This window comes from Rutidosis leptorrhynchoides, chromosome 4 (genome assembly GCF_046630445.1).
Source record: "Rutidosis leptorrhynchoides isolate AG116_Rl617_1_P2 chromosome 4, CSIRO_AGI_Rlap_v1, whole genome shotgun sequence".
Taxonomy (NCBI): Eukaryota; Viridiplantae; Streptophyta; class Magnoliopsida; order Asterales; family Asteraceae; genus Rutidosis; species Rutidosis leptorrhynchoides.
The window spans coordinates 24,312,085-24,336,608 of NC_092336.1; the positions used below are offsets into that span (position 1 = coordinate 24,312,085).

Sequence of the window (24,524 nt, forward strand, 5' to 3'; positions counted from 1 at the left end):
AATGATTATCGAAGTATCACAAACTCCCGATATCGTTAGCATAAATAGACAAGAAGAGATCAAACTCTTCAACACTTGATGAGAGCACTTTATTATTATCTTTGATATTAACTTTTAAAAGAAATATAAATAAATTATTTTATAAATTTTCAATAAATATTATTATGTTTATTTATAGGCTTTTACGAACCAAAAAAAGGATAGATCACTTAATGTAGCATTCACATCCTACTTGACATTTTCATCCCTTAGTGGGGCGTTTTGGTAGGTACGAGACATACACAAGAGATGATTGCAATCCCAAAGTCTCAAATCCGGGCGAAAATAGTGCAACGGTAACACAACGAGGCAAACCAAAATTCTCTCGAGCAGTGAACATTATACAACCGGAATATACCAACCATTAGCTAAATGTTTAAAAGTTTTATCAGTTGGACATATGTGTTTATATGAAATTTCATAAACACAATAAGATGTTTGTTTTTAAGATGTTTTTGTCTGACCTGCGAACCATGTCTGTTGAGAATATGTGATCCAAAGGTTTGTTTACTGAATAATGAAGATTGTTTGTTTTTGTGTGTGGTTTGCACCACCATGAAACACATTTTTTTTTTTTTTTTGGAAAAACAGTCATATTATTTATTTACTCTCAAAATTATACATCAGAAAGGAGGCCACATTTACGACCCCACCATCTCAATTCTCAAATACATGTACATTTGTCAATCACAGTTGGCCAGTTGCTAAGGAAGAAACCTATTGACATTTTACTCTAGAAGGCTAGATGGACTGTGCAACCAAGTATGCTAATTAATTCGTTTAATCTCGCCTCTTTTCGTAATCCAATCGTAGCTCATGACTTGTATCTCACTAAGCGCCAACGAACTCGTCCAACACTTATTTTTAAAAACCTTTTGAATATGATTTTTCCAAATAAGATAACCACTCGTCCATTCAACCGCTTGCCATATATTCGCACCCAATTCCGACATCCCACGAGTTGCACGCCCTTTGAATAACTAGTTTATACTCAAGTTTGTCACGTTACCAAGTCCCCACCAATCAAAGATCTTAGCCCAATTCTCGAGGCTCGGAGGACATAGAACAAGCGAGTGGTCGACCAACTCAACCCCACCATCGCAGATTGGACAACGGACGGAGTGTAGGTCGATGTCTCGCTTGTCCAATTCCTCCAGTACCGGGATAGGTCTTCGCCTAGCTCTCCACACAAAAACTTCAACTTTCTTTGGTACAAAGTTATTTCTCAAAGTCTCCATACTGTTACTACCAAGGGAACAAGAGTCAATAATATTAGTAAGAGATTTGGTCGAGAAAGTACCATTGTTTTCTAGCTCCCACACTCACTTGTCAGCCCTATTCTCCCGATGTTGCAGCAGTACCGGGAGGCTAGTAAGCTGCTCGAATTCAGCAGCCACTCTACCTCTCGGCTGTCTCAACCATTCCCACGAACCAATGTATTTTGTACCATCCCACTTATTCTCTACACATGTCTCTATTTTTTTTTTTTTTTGGTAATTTACTCTTTAAATGGGCCTGAATGCAAATGTTGGTCCATTAACAGTCCATAGCAATTCGGGCTGATTTATATTTGGGTAAAAAGTATGCTTCAGAACGCCGCGAACAGAAAAACACAAAACCCTCGCAAAGAAAATGCTACTACTGAAGTCACCGTCAACCACTGTCACTTCCTCAACTGCCGTAATCAGTCGTACATCTCCGGCGACGTCATCACACATTCCGCTTACCCGTTCCGAGCTCTCAAGCTCTCATAGACTTGGCCAATTTTGCTCTCAACAGGTTTTTAATAAACTTTCTACTGTCTTACTTACATTTTAACCTTATTTTACTCTTTAGGTTTGTTATCAATCAAACACTGTAATTCATTCATAGGATGTTATGTTGAATTTAGGTTCTAAGTTATTCATCAAGATTGAATTGTTTTCGATATAAAGCAACAACCGAAGCTGCTGAAACCATGGCTGGCTCTATAGTTACTCCCTCTGGTAATTTTTATTAAACTTATTATTCCATATAAATGCTAATTTAAATTAATAAATTTAGTCAATAGTTAAATGTAATTGAAATAATTCTTTTACCGAATTCGGCTTAGTAGCTTTATTAGAACGCTGAAATGTTAAAACATTGAAAGGTCCTAAAAATCCACTACAAGCCATATTTAACTTATTAAATATGGTTTTGTATGTATCCAAATGTTGTTCAACTGTATTCAATGGGATATAAAAGTGTATACGTGTCTGATATGTCGATTTATATGATTTAAGTTACAAACTTTTGAGCGTCTGGCCATCTTTATTGTAGAAATGTTCTAGCATTATCGTTATTGGTATCATTTTCGCTCTTCTGTATGTATGTATGTATGTATATCATTTTCACTCCTGTATGTATGTATGTATTTTGGCACATGAGAGTCTAACCAGAGCTATGAAAAGAGATAAGACTAACTAACTATTTGACTCATGTCATCTTATTTTCAGCAAGCAAGCAAGCGTTGATTTCATTGTCAGACAAGAAGGATCTGGATCTTCTTGCCACTGGACTTCAAGAGTTGGGGTATACTGCTCTACTCAGTGGCGGACCCAGAAATTATTTTCAACGGGGGCGAAAATTATTTTTAAAATGTAGGGATTTTTTTTTTGGCAAAACATTGGAGGTTTTGGGACAAAATACAGAGTTTTTTGAGCAAAATTTGAAGTTTTTTGGACAAAATACGAAGATATTGGGCAAAATATGAATGTTTGGGACAAAATATGAAGGGTTTGGGGCAAAAAAAAATAATTACACCGGGGGAAAAATCGAAAAACCAAAAAAATTTGCACTAAAAATTGTAAATCCACTGAGGGCGGGCGCCCGCCCTGCCCCTACATAGGTCCGCCCATGGCTCTACTTATACGTGTCATACTATTTTTTTCTATACTCTGTATTTGTTTACACGTGTTCTGCATACCAAAAAACAAGTTGAATTGACTTTGTTGACCATGTAGATACACAATCGTGTCAACTGGAGGAACAGCATCCGCTTTGGAGAAAGCTGGAATCGCTGTAACAAAAGTAGAAGACCTTACGAGGTTCCCAGAAATGGTCAGCCATTCACTAAAGCATCACAAATATACGTCATCGTTTATTATAAAAGTATGTCAGTGATTGTTATTTCTATATTTTGCAGCTTGATGGCCGCGTAAAAACGTTACATCCTAATGTACATGGAGGCATTCTTGCCAGAAGAGACCAAAGCCATCACATGGAAGCGTTAGAAAAGCATAGTATTGGTACATTTGAACTGGTGGTGGTAAATTTATATCCTTTTTATGAAAAAGTTACTTCTACCAATGGAATTACATTTGATGATGGAATTGAAAACATCGACATTGGTGGTCCGACAATGATAAGAGCTGCAGCAAAGGTTATTATTCTTATCACATATATGTATTTTTTATATTAGTTACAATTATCTTCCTGTGTCGCTTCGGCATATTATAATTTTGCTTGTATTGTTAACAGAATCACAAGGATGTATTGGTTGTCGTTGATTCAGCAGACTACGTTGTACTTCTCGAATTCCTTAAGGGAAACAAGGATGACCAACAATTTAGAAGGAAGCTAGCTTGGAAAGCTTTTCAACATGTTGCTTCTTATGACTCCGCAGTTTCTGAGTGGTTGTGGAAGCAGACTGAAGGAGGTACTATTTCTATTTTGTTAACATGTCTTTTTTTTTTTTTTTTTTTTTTTTTTTTTTGAAATACAACATGAAATTTAACTATTTTATTTTGTGTTTGAAGATAAATTCCCACCTAGCTTTACAGTGCCACTTTCTCTAAAAAGTTCACTTCGTTATGGTGAAAATCCTCATCAAAAAGCTGCATTTTACACTGATAGTAGCTTGTCCGAGTTTAACGGTGGTGGTATCGCAACAGCTATTCAACACCATGGGAAGGTAACACATTATATTGCAGCTTACACATACTTTTCTACTGACACATTTCATTAAATTCCACTAAAATTTCAGTATTGCTATATTTAACTGTAAGGTTAATGACTCTTGGATGACACTCTTATGATCATGACAAGTTTATAAATAATATACTCTTTGGCACAGGAAATGTCGTATAACAATTATCTGGACGCTGATGCAGCTTGGAACTGTGTTTGTGAGTTTGAAAACCCGACATGCGTTGTTGTAAAGCACACGAACCCTTGTGGGGTAGCTTCACGTGAGGATCTAATTGAAGCATATAGGTTAGCTGTAAAAGCTGATCCCGTAAGTGCATTTGGTGGTATAGTAGCCTTCAACAAAGAAGTTGGCGAGGTTCGTTTTTCTTTTTTATTATTGTTTCGTTCTATTTTATGAATTTATTAGATTAAATTATCATACTTGACTGTCAATATCAATATGTTTTGAAGGATCTTGCTAGGGATATTAGGGAATTCAGAAGCCCAACAGATGGTGAAACTCGAATGTTTTACGAGATTGTTGTTGCTCCTAGCTATACTGAAAAGGGTCTTGAAATCCTACGTGGAAAGTCAAAGACTTTGAGAATTCTTGAAGCGAAGAAAAACAGTAGAGGGAAACTGTCACTTAGACAAGTAGGCGGTGGTTGGTTAGCTCAGGATTCAGACGATCTAACACCGCAAGAAATTAAATTCGATGTAGTTTCTAAAAAGGTCCCAGAAAAAACCGAACTTGATGATGCAAAATTTGCATGGTTGTGTGTGAAACATGTCAAAAGCAATGCCATTGTAATTGGAAAGGTTAGTATTAATCACAATTGGTCTTCATATAATCATATGTGTTATTTGAGGTAGCAGTATTGACATCTTGGGTCGACCCAAAACATTTGTTTGTCAAAATTCAATATTTTTTCTTGTACTGTATGATTTTCTAGTCGCGTGATATGTCAAAGGTGCCCTGCATTGAAAATACAATTGACTCTTTTGTTCACTTTATCTTTATTTTATGACCAATTAAGAAATGGAGAATAAGACCCAATTATAAGTAGATGGGTTGAAATTGTCCCATATATTTTGAACATTAAGTTAGTTTGGTGAATTTGGTGCAGAACAACTGTATGTTAGGTATGGGAAGTGGTCAACCAAACCGTGTAGACAGTTTGAGAATAGCTGTGAGAAAAGCAGGTGACGAGGTCAAAGGAGCTGCGTTGGCTAGTGACGCGTTTTTCCCTTTTGGTAAGTACTTAAAACCATCTTCACTATACATATGCGATATACATATAAATCATTGGATAACGTTTGGTTAACAGCATGGAAAGATGCGGTTGAGGAAGCTTGTGAGAGCGGGATTGGTGTTATTGCTGAGCCAGGGGGAAGCATAAGAGACAATGATGCAATTGACTGCTGTAACAAGTATAATGTTTCGCTCGTGTTCACAGGTGTAAGGCACTTTCGACATTGAAGATCAAAAGCTTATAATTTATGTCTGTACTTGGTTTTAGAATCATAATGCTCTGTACTTGGTTTTAGAATCATAATGCTCTTTGGAATTTTGAGTATAAGAGCTTTGTTGTAAAACACCATGTTGAACTGTGTTGTAGACATCAAGAAATCATTTTTCAAACAAAAGTTAAAACGTTCACAAGCATAAACCATACACATCTGCATATGCACAAATCAACCGAATTAACATGATTTTGTAACCATAAAGGTGTTGGTACTACGCACTTTCTGTTCACTTACACAGGATTATTTTGGAGTAACAAATGTACAAAACAAGCTCATATATGGGCTAGCGTACTCTGCATCTCTGCACGCGGTTTGCACTTGGCTACCAATGGTTCGGCTTTAGGCATAGTAAGACCAGGACCTTCAGTCATATCAATCATCTTTTCAGTTAACCTTTCCCAATTAAAACACTGAATTAGCAACCCCAAAGTGGACCCCATCACACGAACCGCCAAACCTTCACCCGGACAACTTCTTCTTCCAGACCCAAATGGCATCAACTTGTACCCATCTCTTGTACCTTCTAGACCTTCAAACCTTTCGGGATAGAACGTTTCAGGGTTGGTCCACAATTTGGGGTCATGATGTATGGCCCATTGGTTAATAAGTAGTGTGGTCCCACGTGGGACGTTATAACCACCAATAACACAATCTTCTGAAGATGCGTGGGGAACTAGTAACGGGCCTGCAGGGTACAAGCGTAGTGTCTCGTTTATAATACAACGGAGGTAAGGTAGGTTTACGATGTCTGACTCATCAACGAGACGATCTTTGCCAACGACTCTATCGATTTCGTTTTGTGCTTTTTGTAAAACTTGTGGGTGATTTAGTAGAAGTGACATAGCCCATTCCATGGTACCAGCAGAAGTATCAGTTCCAGCTGATAATAGTACCTAATCAACATGTAAAAAAGAAAATGTTATAATTGTTTAAAACTATATACGTCTATTTTTTTTTTTATTATTATCCATTATCCATAAGTATGATAATTGGATTATATGTCATGAATTTGTGAAGTTTCTAAATTCTGTACTTCTATGAGCAAATTTCAAAAACTGGATCAAGAGCACATAATCAACAAAAATATATTTTTAAAACTATTCCCGATTGGGTGTGGTTTTGACCCGTTTTCCCCAAAAGGCAAAAAAATGACGCCGAAAGCGACCCCTGTGAGGCCGCCGCGTTGGTTTTAAATTTTGTTTGGGGCGTCGTTTATTTAATGATAGGAAAAATGTGAGGAGCGGTTTCTGATATTAAATTAAATTTCTTATTTTTTCACTTAGCTTTCAATGATATTTTACTAAATCATCCTAAAACCCCAAAGCGACCCCACGTCACATTTAATGCTACGAGTGATCTTAGATTAGTTTTGCTTTTTTAGAAGAAAATAAAACATAAAAAATAAAAGTAAATAAGGAAATCATATATATTTGAATATCCGTTTGAGAAGCATCGAGGTAGATGGCGTTATTTATTTCCTATTTATGAAGAATTAAAGTCGCTCATGTGCTGAACTATAAGTCAAAAAAGGCATCTCAATCTGAAAATGAATTAAAGTAGAGTTCCTTTCAGATTACAAGTCAAGAAACAGAGTATACAAGTCTAAAGTCTTGTTACCATTATCAAAAAATTGACTTTAGTACCTCATATAATATAATCATAGTTTATAGACCATGTCTCCTTCTCAAATGTGTTTTCACACTTTGTATGGCACAAGTTTTGGACATTCCCATATTTCTACGAGACTTGACACAAAAATAAGACCTCGTATAGACTATTATATTAGGGAGTATAATTACAATAACTAACACTCAATTTCGCAGTATCAATATTTATAGACTAACTAGATTTGTGGTCCGCGCTTCGCGGCGGATTAGTGTCATTTTAACGCTACAATATCGTTAGACAGTTTTCGGCCTGAAAGTCATCAAAATGTTATCCACTCTTTCTAGACCATTTACGCAACGGCCGGCAACTGTTATGGTAATATTCTACTATATAAATAAAAAATACATAAACAACTGGATATATGTTACAGTCTGGGTTGCAATGCTCAATTTAACAACAAAACGAATAAAAACAAATTAAGTTTTGAGGCTTCTAAACAAATTACTTATTCGGCAAAACTTTATGGTCCATATAATTTTAGTAGGTTTTTTAAAAGATAAAAAATCAAATAATATATAGTATATTGAAAAAGGTGATGAAAATATAAAAAATATAACCCTTTTTACCTATATTTTTTAGGCTTCTATTACGATAGGATTGTATTAGTAAGTAAAAAAAAAAATGTTACTACAGTATAACAGTACTTTTGCTGACGTGGGGGGGCGTGATTGGTGGGTGATTATCCATATTTAGTATATATATAAATTATGAATGCACGTTTGATATGAGTATTAATTAGTTATATTTTGATTTATACGGAGTATTTGTTAATAGTGATTTGTAAATATGATATTAAACTAAAGATACTAATTACTCCATATATAAATACTAAAAGATACATGGTTTGTAATATACTAATTTGAGAGGGTGAATATTGAAAAGTTAAAAAGGTGTAGGGGTAAATGTAAAATATGAAGAAGATTGTGAAGATGACATGTGAACCAATTATTTGTTTGGCTTTTGTCATATATAGTAAAGTAATAATAATAATAGTATAATGCTCTCTCCTACTGAACCCTTCATCTTCCTCACAACTTCGCCGGATCTTATCTCCGGTACCGATTTCTGATTGTTTACTGCACTCGCTTTCTTTTACGATTCTGTATTTCTCTATTTGCATTTTCCTTTTTGGTTCTCTTCATCATGTATCATATTCCTACATCTCCTTTCACCCCACAACAACCCAACCGCCGTTACAACAAACCTGGTTTTTCCTCCAACCACATCCAATACCAACCTATCAACGAAGGAATCTGGGTTAAAGTTGAACAAGGAAACCGAAAAAAACCTTCCTCATCCAACACCAAAACCGACACCATTAACCCTAACCCTAAGAACACCAATCTTAACTCTTCATCTAATCTCATCTACAACCAGTTCAAACAAAGAGAAGCATCTATTAATCTTGTCAGGCAATTCGGAAATCACAAACCCAATACATCCACACCCCTAAAACCTATCGACAAAAACCGTATCACATCCTATCTATTTTATAATTTCCCTGAACAATGGACATCTGCTGATTTATGGGCAACCTTCAAAAAGTATGGGAACATCCATGAGGTCTACATTCCAAAAAAAACCCTAAAAAATGGAAAAAGGTTCGGTTTCGTTAGATTTTTAGACGTGCCTGATTATCACAAAGAATCTCTGGCCAGAAGATTAAGTTTAGTTGTTGCTGGGGATTTGATGCTCAAGGTCCATAAAGCTTGGGACAAGAAACCTAATGATAACTCTAAACCGTCTCAACAGCCTCCTCCCAAACCTAACATGTCTGATTTCCCCAAAAATAATATGTCCAGCAAGGTGGATGGCCGCAGCTTCATGGATGCCTTTACGAACAAGAAACAATCTGATGCAAACACTCCTACGATTAAGGTAACATCTAATGAATCCCTAATTGATTTGCTTGGTCATGCGGTTATTGGTAAGGTAAAGGATCTCGAATTCCTTGAATACTTTCACGAAATATGTCAAAGTGAAAACTTAGATGGTTTCAAGATTAAGTATCTAGGTGGACACGATATCATGCTTGTTTATGATGATAAACGTATTGCCCTTGAAATGCTTAACAATCAAAATCACCCACTATGGAATTGGCTCGAGGATATCAATCCATGGGACCCTGAAGAGTATTCCACTTCTGGCCGTCTTGCTTACATCGATATTCTGGGTGTACCGATTACATGCTGGATGGAATCCACCTTTCATGATATTGCTAGCAATTGGGGCCATGTTATCGAAACTTTTAATTGTTCTATTACTAATGAGGATAATCAGGATCTATCACATGGCTCGGTTATTATTAAAACGAATGATTTTAAGCCTATTGATTCACGAGCTTTAATCTGTCATGATGAGTCGAAGCAAACGGTCATATATGTCAAGGAACTCCTGAATTTTTCCATGTTTAATTGTCATGAAAACTCAGCTTATGATCTTACTTCTTGTAATGAAACGGACAACGATGACCCGGTTTCGGATGAGGAATCCTATATGGACGAAGATGACCTAAATGATGATAATCCAACTAACCGTAATCCACAAAAAGTACAGGACACTTTTATCTCCGGCAACATTCCCGATCATAATTCCGTCAATACTACACCGGTTAACCCCTCGAATTCTCAGTCCACCAAACGTATGGAAACCAATAGTTTCAATAATAATGAGGGTAATAAATATCACAACGGCTCATCTCACGTGACTTCCAAGCTTGATATCGGGTATAATTCCAATGATGACAACTCAGAAGCATCGAACTCTGAACCCTCCTCACCCCTACCCATTTCCCCTACAGCCCAACAAACTAATTCAGAAGCTTCTATACCCCAAACTGCCGTAAACCAATCAAATGGGCCTAATCATACAGGTTTATCTTCACAGCCCATTAATCCACCACTTATTCCCACTAGCCCAAGCCCAACGGTCAACTCATCTTTGCATACAGACGAACAGGAAGAATTAATCAGAGACACTCCTAATCCTGATGACAATCCAATTGGCACTCAAACACCTTCTCAACCTTATCATATATCCCCTATAAACCTTATGCCCGACCCACCTCAATCCAACATCGATAACGCACCTTCTGACCCTTTCAATCTTGAAGACCTTATTAACATCACCAAGAAAAAACCCAAAACCAAACAAAAACTCTCCTCCGGTTTTAAACCCAAACTAATCCCTAAAGAGAAAGAACGTCCATTTAAGAGAAGTGTTAAAGATGATATATTGAAAAACAACACCTCGACACGCATACCTACCGATGCCCCTCTCCCTAATCCGAAAACCAGGCCTAGATCAAACATGCTCTACATGAAACACCTAGCAAGAAGTGGCCAAAAATTACGATTCTCACAACTATCGAAGCGTAGCAAAACACCATCATTAAACGAGGATAACTCTTTTGGACACAATCGCGCTGCTGACACTTCCACAGGTCGATGTCACAATAAAATTCCATCGGGTTCCTCAACTGACAAAAGCCTGGACACTAAGGATTTTGGAAACAACATCGGTATCCAATGGAACTCCCGGTAATCTCACTCCTCTTATTTCGTTTTTTATTATCATTCATAATGTGTACGATATCTCTTAACATTCGGGGACTTGGGCAAATGGGTAAAATCTCATGGCTAAAACGAATCTGCAACAAAGAAAAACCGGTAATACTTGGTCTTCAAGAAACTAAAAGTGAACAAACGCAAGACAACATCATTGAATCATTCTGGGGAAACCCCGACTTCAAATTTGTTCAAAAAGACTCGATTGGTGCATCGGGTGGGATCATCACTATATGGGATTGTAATTCTTTCACCTTCGACCACGCTATTGAAGGTGAATTCTTTCTTGCAATTTGCGGTTTTTGGGTGGGTTATGATTCTAAGATTGCTTTCATAAATGTCTACGGCCCACACTCCTCAGTCAAAAAGCTTAGACTTTGGTCTGAGCTATCCTCTCTTATAAGCTCTCTCACTATCCCTTTTATCATTTTCGGTGACTTCAATGAAGTCAGAAAAGCTTCCGAACGTATGAATTGTGAATTTAACCATCAATGGGCCACTAACTTTAATAATTTCATTAACAACTTTGGACTAATAGACATCCCACTTGGCGGAAAAAAATTCACCAGAATCTGCATTAAAAGAATGAAATTTAGTAAATTAGATAGATTCCTCGTTTCGGACGACATCCTGAAAATTTGGCCAAACATCTCATCTAAAACCCTCGATCGTGATCTCTCGGACCACTGTCCCATACTCCTTAGGAACACATTATTTAACTCCGGCCCCAAACCTATTCGTGTCTTTAACACTTGGCTCGACCTTAAAAACGCTGACTCGATCATCTCTCGTGCTTGGTCAATTCCTGTAAGAGGAACCCGCCCTGATTGTATCTTTCGTAACAAGCTTAAAAACGTCAAATCTGAACTTAAGAAACATAGCGAACAACTCGATAACCTTGATTCTCAGATCCTAGATCATTTAACAAATATTAACAAATGGGAAACCCTAGCTAAATCTAGACCGTTAACCGAATCCGAAAAAAACAAATGGCTTGAGGATAAACACTCACATCTCGAAAAAGAAAAGAAGAAAACAAACATGTTAAAACAAAAATCCAGAATTAAATGGGCCCTCGAAGGAGACGAAAACTCGAAATATTTTCACAACTTTATTAAAAAACGCAACAGCAAAAACAATCTTCATGGGCTATCGATTAACGGAACTTGGATTGAAGACCCTGACATCATAAAACGCGAAACCTATCTTCATTACAAAAATCTCTTTAAATCCAATAATCTAAACAACCAATGCCCTCTTGATAATGCACCTCACCTAGATTATATCTCCTCGCAAGACAATCTACTTCTAGAATCCGAATTCCTCGAAAACGAAATCTGGGATGCTATCCACGGCTGCGATAGCTCGAAAGCTCCAGGTCCCGACGGTTTTAACATGAAATTTTTTAAAAAATATTGGGACCTCATAAAACACGACCTTATCGCAGCACTAAACTGGTTTTGGTCCAATTCCGAAATTTCCAAAGGCTGTAATGCGTCTTTCTTCACCTTAATACCCAAAAAATCTAATCCAATCGGTCTTAATGAATATCGCCCTATTTGTCTAATAGGGAGCTACTATAAAATTCTAACCAAGATTTTATCCAACCGCCTCGCCAAAGTCATTCACAAGGTCATTGGGGTGGAGCAAACCGCTTTCCTTAAAGGCCGTAACATCTTAGATAGCGTATTAATTGCTAATGAAATTATAGATGAACTTAAACGCAAAAAACGCAAAGGTTTAATCTTCAAAGTGGATTTCGAAAAAGCTTTTGACTGCATCGAATGGGATTTCCTATTTAACACCATGCATTACATGGGATTTGGTCCTAAATGGATCAGTTTCATTCGTGCATGTCTTTCCTCTTCATCTATCTCCATCTTAATCAATGGATCCCCTACGGCCGAATTCTCCCCCGAAAGAGGTATACGCCAAGGGGACCCAATCTCGCCTTTCCTATTCATTATCGTCGCTGAAGGCCTTAACATACTCACTAAACGGGCCTTATCTAGCGGTCACCTCCGTGGAATCAATGTTGGCGATGACAACATTTGCGTCACCCATCTTCAATACGCCGATGACACAATCTTCTTCGGGGAATGGAGTAAAAGAAATGCCAAACACATTTCCAAACTCCTCAAATGCTTTGAAAAAATTTCTGGACTCAAAGTCAATTTTCAAAAAAGCAAACTCTACGGTATCGGTATTCCTCCCCATGAGGTAGAAGAAATGGCCAACTATATTAATTGTTCCTCCGATACCTTCCCCTTCACATACCTTGGACTCCCCATTGGTGTTCCCTCATCCCACCCTTCCTCTTGGCAACCAATTATGGATAAGTTTGATAAAAGACTTTCCGACTGGACTGCCAAAACAATATCTTTCGGAGGACGACTTACCCTCATTAAATCTATTCTAAGCAGCATTCCTCTATATTATTTCTCCCTCTTCCATGCACCTTCCTCCATCCTTAAACTCCTTGAATCTAAAAGACGCAAATTCTTCTGGGGCGGGTCTTCAAGTGAAAATAAAATTAATTGGATAAAATGGGATCAAATTTTATTACCTTATGATAAAGGGGGATTAAATGTGGGTTCACTTTTTAGTAAAAACATCTCACTACTATGTAAATGGTGGTGGCGCTTTAAAAACGAAAAACACGCACTATGGGTAAAAATTATCACCAGTATTTACGGGGGGGGCGGGGGGTTGGATACTAACGTTTCTTGCAGGAACATTTCAGGTCGCACGGTTTGGAAGGAAATTATTAAAGCTGGAAAAATCGCTGACAACACTGGAGCTTCATTTTCTTCATCCATTACAAAAAGTCTCGGGAATGGCACATCCATCAATTTCTGGAATGACACTTGGTTCGGCTCGGAACGTTTTAGCACACTTTTTCGCAGGTTATACATGCTTGAAACCAAGAAAGATGCTACAGTCGCTGAAAGAATTATACATTACAACGGATCTTCTGTTGGTAATTGGTGCTGGACAAGACCCCCATCTGGTCGGGCCACAAATGACCTCTTAGAATTAAACAACATCATATCTTCCGTATCTTTATCAGACGTCCAAGATTCATGGAGATACGAGTTAGACCCCACAGGGATTTTCACTACCAAATCTTTGTCACGCCTGATCAACTCTCTAAAGCTCGGAAGTAACGCTTTAACTTTATCGATTCCGCGTAACAAACTTCTCCCTCAAAAAGTTTACACATTCATCTGGCGAGCCATTCAAAAAAAGATCCCAGTCCGATTCGAAATAGACAAAAGGGGCATTGATCTCGATTCCTCCTTATGCCCCCTATGTGAAGCAGATATTGAAACCACAGATCATATTCTCATTGCTTGCCCCAAAGCAACACTCATATGGAAACTTGTTCTCGATTGGTGGGCCCAAGATGTCTCTCTTATCTCCAGCCTCAACGACGCCATTATAAATGATCAACCATTTGCTTCCAACAACTTTGGTTCTTCACTTTGGCAAGCAACAAAATGGATAACTTGCTACATAATATGGAAACACAGGAACCAGAAAGTTTTCTCCAAAAAAACGTGGTCTCCGGGCTCGATTCTCTCCGAAATACAATCCCAAAGTTTTTCCTGGATATCTACAAGAACACGTAAAAAGATATTAATCGAATGGCATCAATGGCTCATAAATCCTTCCTTCTTTGTTGCAGGCTCTCCACAACGTGTCGGGATTGGCTAATCTTATAACAACACCTTCGGGTATCCCTCAGATTCCATTTCTTCTACTGAGGGTCTGATTAATCGGGCTAGTGTTGTTGCCTTTGTTGGCGCTTGATCGTCACTGGTATCCTCTCTAGTCCGGCTTGTTTCTTTCAAGTTCTTATTCCCTCTTTAGTTTTTTTGGTTTTTGTTGGGTCCCGTAAATATTCTAGCCTACTTTTTGTAGTTCCGTTCCATCATTGTATAGATATGTATAGGGCCATGTAACTACATTTTATTAATGAAATATTTTCTTGCTTTTCAAAAAAAAAATAATAATAATATATAGACTAATATATTATAGAGTATAATTATTTATTACTCCGAAGTTAATATTTGGAACATGTTTACTGATTATGCCATAAACTATTAATAATAATGTTTATGCAAATATAGGTGTTAAAAGTTTTGTTAACGTGATGAATTCATATTTTTTAGAAGCAAAACATACATACATACATAAGATAGTAGATTAAGATCGAAGATACTCCTAAATCATAGTTAAATTAGATAAACGAGTATCAATTGTAAATGATAATAATTTTGTTTTTAAAAAAATTGAATATAATTTAATTTTAACTTTAAGTATTCTTATTCTTAATAATTACAACCACCAAGCACCGGTGTGTCGTAATACTCCAAAGGACACCTATAAACAATTACACACTCAACAGTCAATACATTTCTATCAATCTTTACTTTTTCTTAATCACTTGAATCAAATAATCAACTAATGGCATCAACTTAGATAATGATGACGTGGCGTTCAAGTTCAAGTGATAGCCACGACTGATTTGTGAACAATATTACTGTTACTATATTATTTAATTGACAAAAACGGTGAATAGTAATTAGGTGTATTTTCATCTTTTTATCCCTTTTTTTTAATTCTAATTAATTTCACTACACTAACAACAAAGACCCTTACACTTTTTTTAAATATTTAAATCGACCCTCAAACGTAAAGTGTCAAATAACTATTTTCATAAAAAATCTTAAATAAACTCCACCAAAATATTCAACGGGTCATATCTTCTCCCTCGCAACTGAGTTAAATGTTTCCGACACCATCGTTAAACTCGAAATAATTTGGAGAACACAATGTCACTAATTATACGCAAAACGGACGCTTTTTAAAAAACGCTAAATATTTGGGGTATTTTTCATACACGTTGATTTTGCGTTAAATTTTTAAAAGTCGATAATTACATAGCTAAACGCGGAGATGGACATATATTGTTAATTTAAAATAACATTTAAATCTTTCACGAGTTATATCTTTTAGTTCGACTCGAGTTGCGCTTAAACGACATCATACTTTAGCCACGAAATAATTTTACAAACTAAACCCAATAAAATACATTGAAAACCAAACCCCGAACGCGCGAAGTGAGGGTTCAACAACTAGTTAACACAATTTCACACTTTTTGAAAAAATAATCATTTTCTGAACATAATTAAAGTACACAATATTATTCGTATATTATTTGTGTATCTAGTAAAAGTAATATTACTTTCATTGTTAGTTTAATTAACTTATGTTACCTATTTGACCATAATATTTTAAAAAGTTGGATATAAATTGAATTTTTGACTTTAAGTATTAAGTATACACTACAAAGGACACGTATTAACAATTACACACTCAATAGTCAATACATGTCTATAGATCTTACTTTTTCTTAATGTTATCACTTAAACCAAATAATCAGCTAACCTTAATATAGGTAGATCTATCATTATCATCCTTATCTAGACTTTTGAATATTACTTGTTAAATTTAATTATCTAATTAGTGCAATATTCAAATTTAATATGTGACATTAAATTAATCAAGATGAAGATTTTACCAGCACAAAGCTTCTGATCATTTCGTCATTATAATATTTAGGATCCGATTCTTGTAACGTTAACAACAATTCAATCATCGTCTTCTTCTTCTTAATACCATTATCATTATTATCATTATCAGCCCCCTTCTTTTCCCTTAATTGCTCAATCAACCCTTGAAAAAACACATCTCGTTTTTTTCGCAACGAAATTAACTTGTGCTCTAAACCATTCATTCCAAAATACTTCAAAAACGGCAAATAATCGCCCAAATTTGCAGCACCCCCAAGCAAAAACGTCTCATCCAAAATCTCCCTAAATCGTTTTCCTTCTTCTTCAACCGCAACAATATCGCCACCAAAATATCGTTTCCCCGATATCATCCGCATCATTACATTCAAAGTAAGTTCATAAAAAACTGCCTTCACGTTAACACTAGAACTTTCTATAAGTTTACGTATCAAAAGCTTTCCTTCCTCTACACGAATGTCATGAAACTCATTGAGTCGATGAATCGATAAGATTTCAATGGAAGCGATTCGGCGTAAGTTACGCCAGTGGTCCCCGTACGGGGACCACGCGAGACTAGTGTAGTTGTTACCAATAATCTTGCCAAATAACATATGAGGACGGTTGGCGAAAACGACGTCGTTTTTGGTAAGGCATTCTTCTGAAGCGGAAGGTGATGAGATGATGAGGAGGTTACGTGAGCCGAAATGGAGGTTGAGAATTGGGCCGTGTTTGGCAGCGAGTTTAGCTAAAGTTCGGTATAGGGGTGGTTTGAAAAGGTAAAGATGACCGACGATTGGGAGAGATGGGAAGATTGTTGGTGGTTGGTTAGCGGATTTACGACGGAAATGTGATATGAAAAGGTATGAAAGTGTAAGAAGTAAGAGAGAAATATAGAGATAAAGGTTCTCCATTACTTATGAGGTTTGGGTTAGTGTTTGTGGTGGTGTTTGGCCTTAGATTTATAGGGACGTCATTGTTTTAGTAATACTCGTAGTAGAAATGTAGAAATGTAGAAATGGGTGGGGTCAAATGAAATGAGTGGTCATGATATACGGAGTGATTGCTTGATATTCACAATTTTAACCGAAAAATTCACAATTTTAATTGATTTAATGAAAAAGGTAAACAATTATATAGACTATATCTTTTTTTTTTTTTTTTTTTTTTTTTTTTTTTTTTTTTTTTAAAGGCAAGTATAGACTATAGTATAGTCTATATAGTATAGACTATATCTATACTATTAACGAATTTTACTTCAAGAGTAAAAATACTAAATTTTGTTATGATTCTTATGTAGGCACACAAAGTATGTCAATTGAGTTCAACGGATATGCGAAATATATAGAAAAAAAATCAGCAAGTTGCATCGGTGTTGACCATAAATGACTACTTCAAACGCTTTTTTACATTGAATAAACTCCAAATAAACTCTACTATTAACACATAATTGACACATAATCGTTAAAAGACACTTAGCTCCAAATAAACTCTACTATTGACACATAATTGGACAACATCATATACAAGTTGTCTTCCCAATTAAATCTTATCAAACACTCGAACTATAATTTTATTTTATGCAACGTTTGCATTCTTCTTTTTTTTTAATGTATTATTTGTTAAACTACATTATTAGTCTGCAAATCATTATTACATCATTGAATTTAATTATTACATGAAATCACTCATAATTTCTTATCACATTATATTTAGTCAAAAGTGCATATGAAAATAATACAATAGTGAAAACTATAAGAACCAACAAATTATATAGCCCGCGTATGTTTTATTTGAAACGGCTAATTATATTAAATAAATTAAAATCTTGCAAGGAGCTAGGCTCAAAAAATAAAATAAAAAGAATTTTTATAGGATTACCAAGTCAAGAATTTCAACTGCCGCTATTTTATTTCAAGATTTGAGCAAGAAAAAACAACTAATCTAATACTATCGAATATATCACTTTTACTGACTTTATGCGAATCATGGACTGTGTCGTTACGTAATCCCCAAATCCACCATAAAGTTGTATCCGTAACGCAGTAAAATCGATCCGAATGGATGCGAGATCCAGAGGCATCAACAATCCACTTGAATAGCTCATCGTAGAATCAATATTAGTAGGCTAGACAATACCCACCCAAGAACAAAAGTGTCTCCAAAAAATCAATCGCCAAAGTACAATGCAAAAAAAAAAGTGATCACGAGAGTCCCCTCCAATACCACGGTTCGGACACACGATTGAGTTAATATCAATACCTTTGAATGCAAGATTAATACGCGTAGGAATATGATCATTTCATATGCGCCAAAGAAAGATATTAACCTTTATGGGAATCATTTTGCACCAAGGAGTACCGCGATAATGCGTCGGAAGAAGGTAATCATCTAACCTTTTGGGCATACCTGCTACCGAAGACAAACCATTAGGTTGTGTATTCCAAGCCCATCGATCCTCCTAATCATTTAACACAGTCCCTTGAAGATAAATACTTCATAAAACAAGTATGAAAACTATGACTAACATCAAACAAGCAAAATAAACATCCGAAAGTAAGAATCAAGCTTAAGTTCATAAGTTACAAAACATAGAAAAAAAAAAACAACTAATTAACATATATTTAAACCATGAAATCAACATCCGATTACCTTGTTATGTTACTGAAATCAAGGACACTAGATTGCACAGTTAATTGAAGCCAAGAAACAAGAATCAAAGTTAGAGTTTAAATGGTATAAGGGTGTTTTGGTGTGTATGTGTGTTTGAGATATTTCCAAACAAAGAAATAAGAATTGATACAGAGTATAAATGTAACTGGGGTTTCTTCAATGTGTGAAATCCCACTCTCAATTTCACACGGGTATTTACCAAAAATAAAAAATAAAAAATAAAAATGTACCTCATTAAGTGATTCTAACGAAGCCCAAATTATATATAAACCTATATGTTTTGTGACTCTTGTCATAGAATAACTAATCAATAATATAATTATAAACACATAAATTATAAAACATCCATATTAACCACTTAATATTAAACACCATAAAGATTCGATTTACCAAGGTTGATTTTGAGACCAGATGATCGATGAAAAGGGTCAGGGATCTGAAGGATGTTGTGAAGATTATTAGAGCTCCATTCTGAAACCAAAGCAACATCATTCTCGAATAAAAAATGAGATATGTTGAGAGTGTTAATATCATCCACTCATTTCAATGCTCGATTTTGAATAGTTTCATTTAAAACCAAGTGTAAAGTCTCTATGACAATAATAAAGAGTAAAGGGGATAATCGTTGTCTTAGGACGCATTTAATCGAAAACTCAGAAGTAGGATTACCATTTACTATAACCGAAGTTCTAACCGAAGAGAGACACACTGAAATCCATATACGCCATTTAGATTCGAAGCCAAAGTGATGCAACATGTGATCAAGTTATATAGCCTATGTAAGTAGATTTAGGGGTTGTTTACTTTTTTATGTATTAAATGTTGTTTACATTTGACTCTCTTTGAGATGGCGGTTTGATTCTATGTCTCTTAAAAATAGACCATTTCAGATTAAGCGACAAAGAAAAAACAATTTTACTTAATGAATTAAAAGATGTACAATAACACATCATTAAGTGGAAAGTAAACATGTCATTAATTCATATTTTATATTAATGTAGATATAGATATAGATTAAGGTTAAGTGTAAATTAGTTTAAAAGCTTAAGTTTTATATATTAATGTAGATGTAGATGTAGATATAGATTAAGGTTAAGTGTAAAATAGTTTAAAAACTCGTGTTTTAACTTAAAAAATAAAATTATATTTTTCGTTTACATGTGTACATTTTTGTGTCTATGAATGATCATGCATGGATTTTCCATAAGGAATATCATCCATAATCTACGAATAATATGAGGTTTAAGGATCTTAGTATTTAGCTCTCCGGTCCGGCTACCGTGAATAACCCAGATTGATATGATGATATCGATTGGGTGGCTAAATGGTTAAGTCCCCCACCGATGACGTTCGTCGATCGATGGCCCCAAAAAGGTTGTAGGTTACCGTCGACGATGACTGACCTGTTAACCTTGAATGTTGAACGAGTGAAGATGTTGTTTACGTAACTCGATTGTCAGATGAATTCGAAAGAGTATGATTGTGACACCGCTATATATATATATATATATATATATATATATATATATATATATATATATATATATATATATATATATATATATATATATATATATATATATATATATATATTATATACATACACACTGCGGAAGCATTATTTTATATTATTAAAACCACAGTGACTTACAACTAGTTAATTCAATACATTTGGTGCAACGTGCCACTACAGCGAAATACAATTTTACCAGAAATGACGTATCCACATTACATTTACAAAAGAACACGGTTCAAACAAAGTAAAACAACATCAGAGTTAAATCTAGTCAAACATAACATCCTCATGCCCGTCTTCTCCCCAAAAGCAATGTCTACAAAAGTTAACAACCTGCAGGGAGGAGACTGAGGGGAATTAGCACGAAGCAAAGTGAGTACAACTAACTACAGGTAATGGCATACAGAAACTGTCATACTAATCATGTCACATAGTCCAACACATAAACATCACCCAGTAGTTCAGTCAACAGAGACTCCGGCTGAACCATTAACCACCTTGATCGGGCTGGGGTTTACCGGAAGTTCCTCCTACATACCGTGCTGCATAAATCATCCACACTCAACGAACGCGTCATTCAAAAATATACCCCACGGATGCTAATTAGGCTACCACATGAGGAACCCAACTCGCAAGTTGATCTCTCCTATTAAATTAGACTACCACAAGATAGGTAGGGGCGGATCTAGGATTCGTGGTCACTGGTGTCACCGATTAATACCCCAAAAATTTTTCTAATACATGAATTATTTCAATGGTGTCCCACAAAAAAATTTACATTATCTACTGGTATCACTAGTTAAAAACCTCAAAAAAAAAGTTCACTACATCGTGTAATTCAATGGTATCCCGTGCAACCACTGGTAACACACTAGATCCGCCCCTGCTCGAATGCACACAAACACATGAAGTTGTTATCGCAACCTTTTCATCGTGCATTATCTCTAATTCTCGCATCATGACCGAGTTGTCAATAGTGCATCAAGTTTAGCTGCTAACCAGCGAGCGCAGTAGCTTAAGAAACCTATTTCGACGTTGATCACTAAAGGCTAATCCATTTCAACCTCCGCCTTCAATCTTAAATTTTGTAATCACATCTTAAACATGCTTACCCCAAATAAAGAGAAATATTTATGACAAGATGGATATGGGTACAAATGGAAGTTAATATTGACCCGAGACTTTCAAAAATTAGTATCCAGCTAAATGTAATACTCCTTAACATTGTAAACCAATAATCAAATAGAGAACCGTGTATTACAAGAAGGAAAATGGGTTAAAAAGGAAATGAATAACCCAGTGACGGATCTAGGATTCATAAATTTTTTTACACTATTTAGTTCTGTTACTCAAAAATATTTGCACAATACAGTGACGGATCAAGGATTTCTTTCCTGGGGGGGGGGGGGGGGGGGGGGGAGTTAGATTAGTAATTACTTTATAACTTTTTTTTAAAGGCAATAATTACTTTATAAACTATTATCTCCGTCATACTATAAGTTTATACTATTGATTTTCAAAGTATTTCTTTGTTAACTTTACTGTAAATAGTTTTATCTGTGTTAATGTTTATATGTGTTATATATGATTTGATGAAACTTATATGTATGAAAATATTTTTTAAAAATAATTTATTCATATAATACTTCTCAATTGTATTAAGAGTACTTTCTATTAAAATAATATACTCCATATATAAATATATAGATTAAATACTACAGAGCCGGTTCTCATATTATTGATGCCTAGTATGATATAAGAAAATTATGCCCCATAATTTTTTTGTAAGAAGTAATCAGCTATTTTTTATATTTAAATTTTAATAAAGTTACTTGTTTCATGTTAATCATACACTTTGATTATACATTATTATTATTATTATTATTATTATTATTATTATTATTATTATTATTATTATTATTATTATTATTATTATTATTATTATTATTATTATTATTATTTTTATTATTATCATCATCATCATCATCATCATCATCATCATCATCATCATTATTATTATTATTATTATTATTATTATTATTATTATTATTATTATTATTATTATTATTATTATTATTATTATTATTATTTGATTCGCGGATGAAACCTTCATTTGGGTCTCCAATATTATTGTTATTAAATTATTAGGGGTAACTTTTTAAACTTGAACTTTTAATAATAATACTGTATGTTATTGTCCGTACGTAGTAAGGAGTAATTAATAAATAAAAGAAGTATATAAATTGAAAATTTAATTGAAGTAGGTATCTTGTAGACTTGTGGAATTACGAGGTACACCGTTCATAGAGCGCATCTTGTACAGTATATTATAGGGGCCTATAGAGTTAAATATTAAATTTAAGTTCCTAAACTATACTACTCCTATAATATAAATGGGTAATTAAACAAATATATTTAGTACGGAGTACATATCATCTTCTTCAAAACATCACCTGCAACTAAACTCCTCTCAAACAACCATAACTCTTCAAAACATCACTTGCAACATCAAAAAGTTTTAAATAACTGGTTCAACCGTTCAACTGACCCAGTTTGGTCTGAACTAGATCCGTGCCCAAATTTCAGTGGTGTCACTAGTTTAAAACTTAAATTTTTCTCCATTAGATGGCTTATTTCAGTGGTAGCACGTGCAACCACTGCTAACACTATATATCCGCCCCTGAAGATAGGGACGCACTGGGCTCCATCAATAAGCATCAACTAACATAGAGTCATCACAATAATAACTAACACTAGTAGCATGTTAATTCTAACAAGCATGGCAATCTTAGGATTACAAACTACTCTATCTTATTAATCTCCAGTTAGTCCCACTCACCGATACCAGCAAATGAGAAGGTGTTCAGCTATCTAATCATTGAACCTTCTCTTTCTCCTTTTCTCCTGAGAAAGACATATACATAAGTTAGTTATATCATTAAAATCAGCAGTATACAAACGGGCAGCATAACTGCTAGAAAATACCCTTAAACAACATGTCAGGTTCTGATATACAACCGTACGGTTGCAGGTACAACCGTACGGTTACAGCCTCAACCGTACGGATACAACATGTATCCGTGCGGTTACAAGTTTATGGTCTGGTTGCACAACACTGCTGCATCCGTACGATTACATTTGCATCTGTACGGTTACACAATGCACCCGTACGATTACAAGCAGCAACTATACGGTTGTGTTCTTCAGCAGCAGCAACAACTAACCTACGGGTTTTAAGCTAAAATCATCAATTCTTACTCTAGAGCTCAATTTTGACCCCAAAACTGACCGAAGCACAACCAAAATCACTCATGTTTCAATAACTAAAATCCACCTCAAACAAATAGTGATCAGAATTGACACCCACCCCACTGAAAAATTCAGCATTTGATTCACCATCTCTAACCACCTTTTCTTTTCTTTTCTCTTTTCTCTTTTCTCTTTTCTCTTTTAAAAGCCAATAAATACACACACAATTAACATGCAATTCAAACAAAAAATAAACCTACAAATAACCTGCAACTACAAAAAAATAACCCTTGAAAATAGCGATCGTGAACCAAACTCTTGAAAAAAGCAACAACAAACAACATCATTGTCGTAATCGAAAATAACCACAAAAATTATGTCGCCGGCGATACTGGTCGAAATTGAAGAATGACTCACCAAAAAGAAGGTTGGATGGCACTATAGCAACGGCTGTGATGATACCGACGGTTATGGAGGTCAAATCGAATAGGACTCACAAAGATGGCGATTTTAGAAGGTTGGTGCCCTAGTTTTGTTTTACACCCAGTTCTGTGATTTTTTTTTATCAAATGGGGGTTTAATTTTTTATTTGTTATAAAATTAGCTTAATAGCTTAATAGATATTCGAGATTGCATGCTTGATTTATGAAATTAGCTTTATGAAACTTGCTTGTTTCAATTTTGTTTAGATAATTAGCTTGATATAATCTGCTTGCTTCACTTTTTTATGATATCATATTCGATGAATATTATCAACAGATTATAGAGGGTACACCGTAT

At 35.2% G+C, this 24,524-nt stretch overlaps 2 protein-coding genes across 2 annotated transcripts; one reads left to right on the forward strand and one right to left on the reverse strand.

The window, feature by feature from the left end:
- Positions 1-1,650: 1,650 nt before the first annotated feature.
- LOC139840286 (uncharacterized) lies at positions 1,651-5,627 on the forward strand. The gene is made up of 11 exons (XM_071830547.1): positions 1,651-1,818; positions 1,931-2,024; positions 2,517-2,592; positions 3,024-3,120; positions 3,206-3,442; positions 3,541-3,718; positions 3,819-3,973; positions 4,136-4,345; positions 4,441-4,788; positions 5,097-5,223; positions 5,298-5,627. The coding sequence occupies exons 1-11, from the start codon at positions 1,672-1,674 to the stop codon at positions 5,447-5,449; spliced, it is 1,821 nt and encodes a 606-aa protein (XP_071686648.1). The 5' UTR covers positions 1,651-1,671; the 3' UTR covers positions 5,450-5,627.
- LOC139840287 (cytochrome P450 81Q32-like) lies at positions 5,583-17,259 on the reverse strand. Its single transcript, XM_071830548.1, has 2 exons — positions 16,318-17,259; positions 5,583-6,389 (listed from the first exon to the last, which is right to left on the reverse strand). Exons 1-2 carry the CDS (start codon positions 17,218-17,220, stop codon positions 5,769-5,771), a joined length of 1,524 nt encoding a protein of 507 aa, XP_071686649.1. The 5' UTR covers positions 17,221-17,259; the 3' UTR covers positions 5,583-5,768.
- Between the last annotated feature and the right edge of the window lie 7,265 nt (positions 17,260-24,524).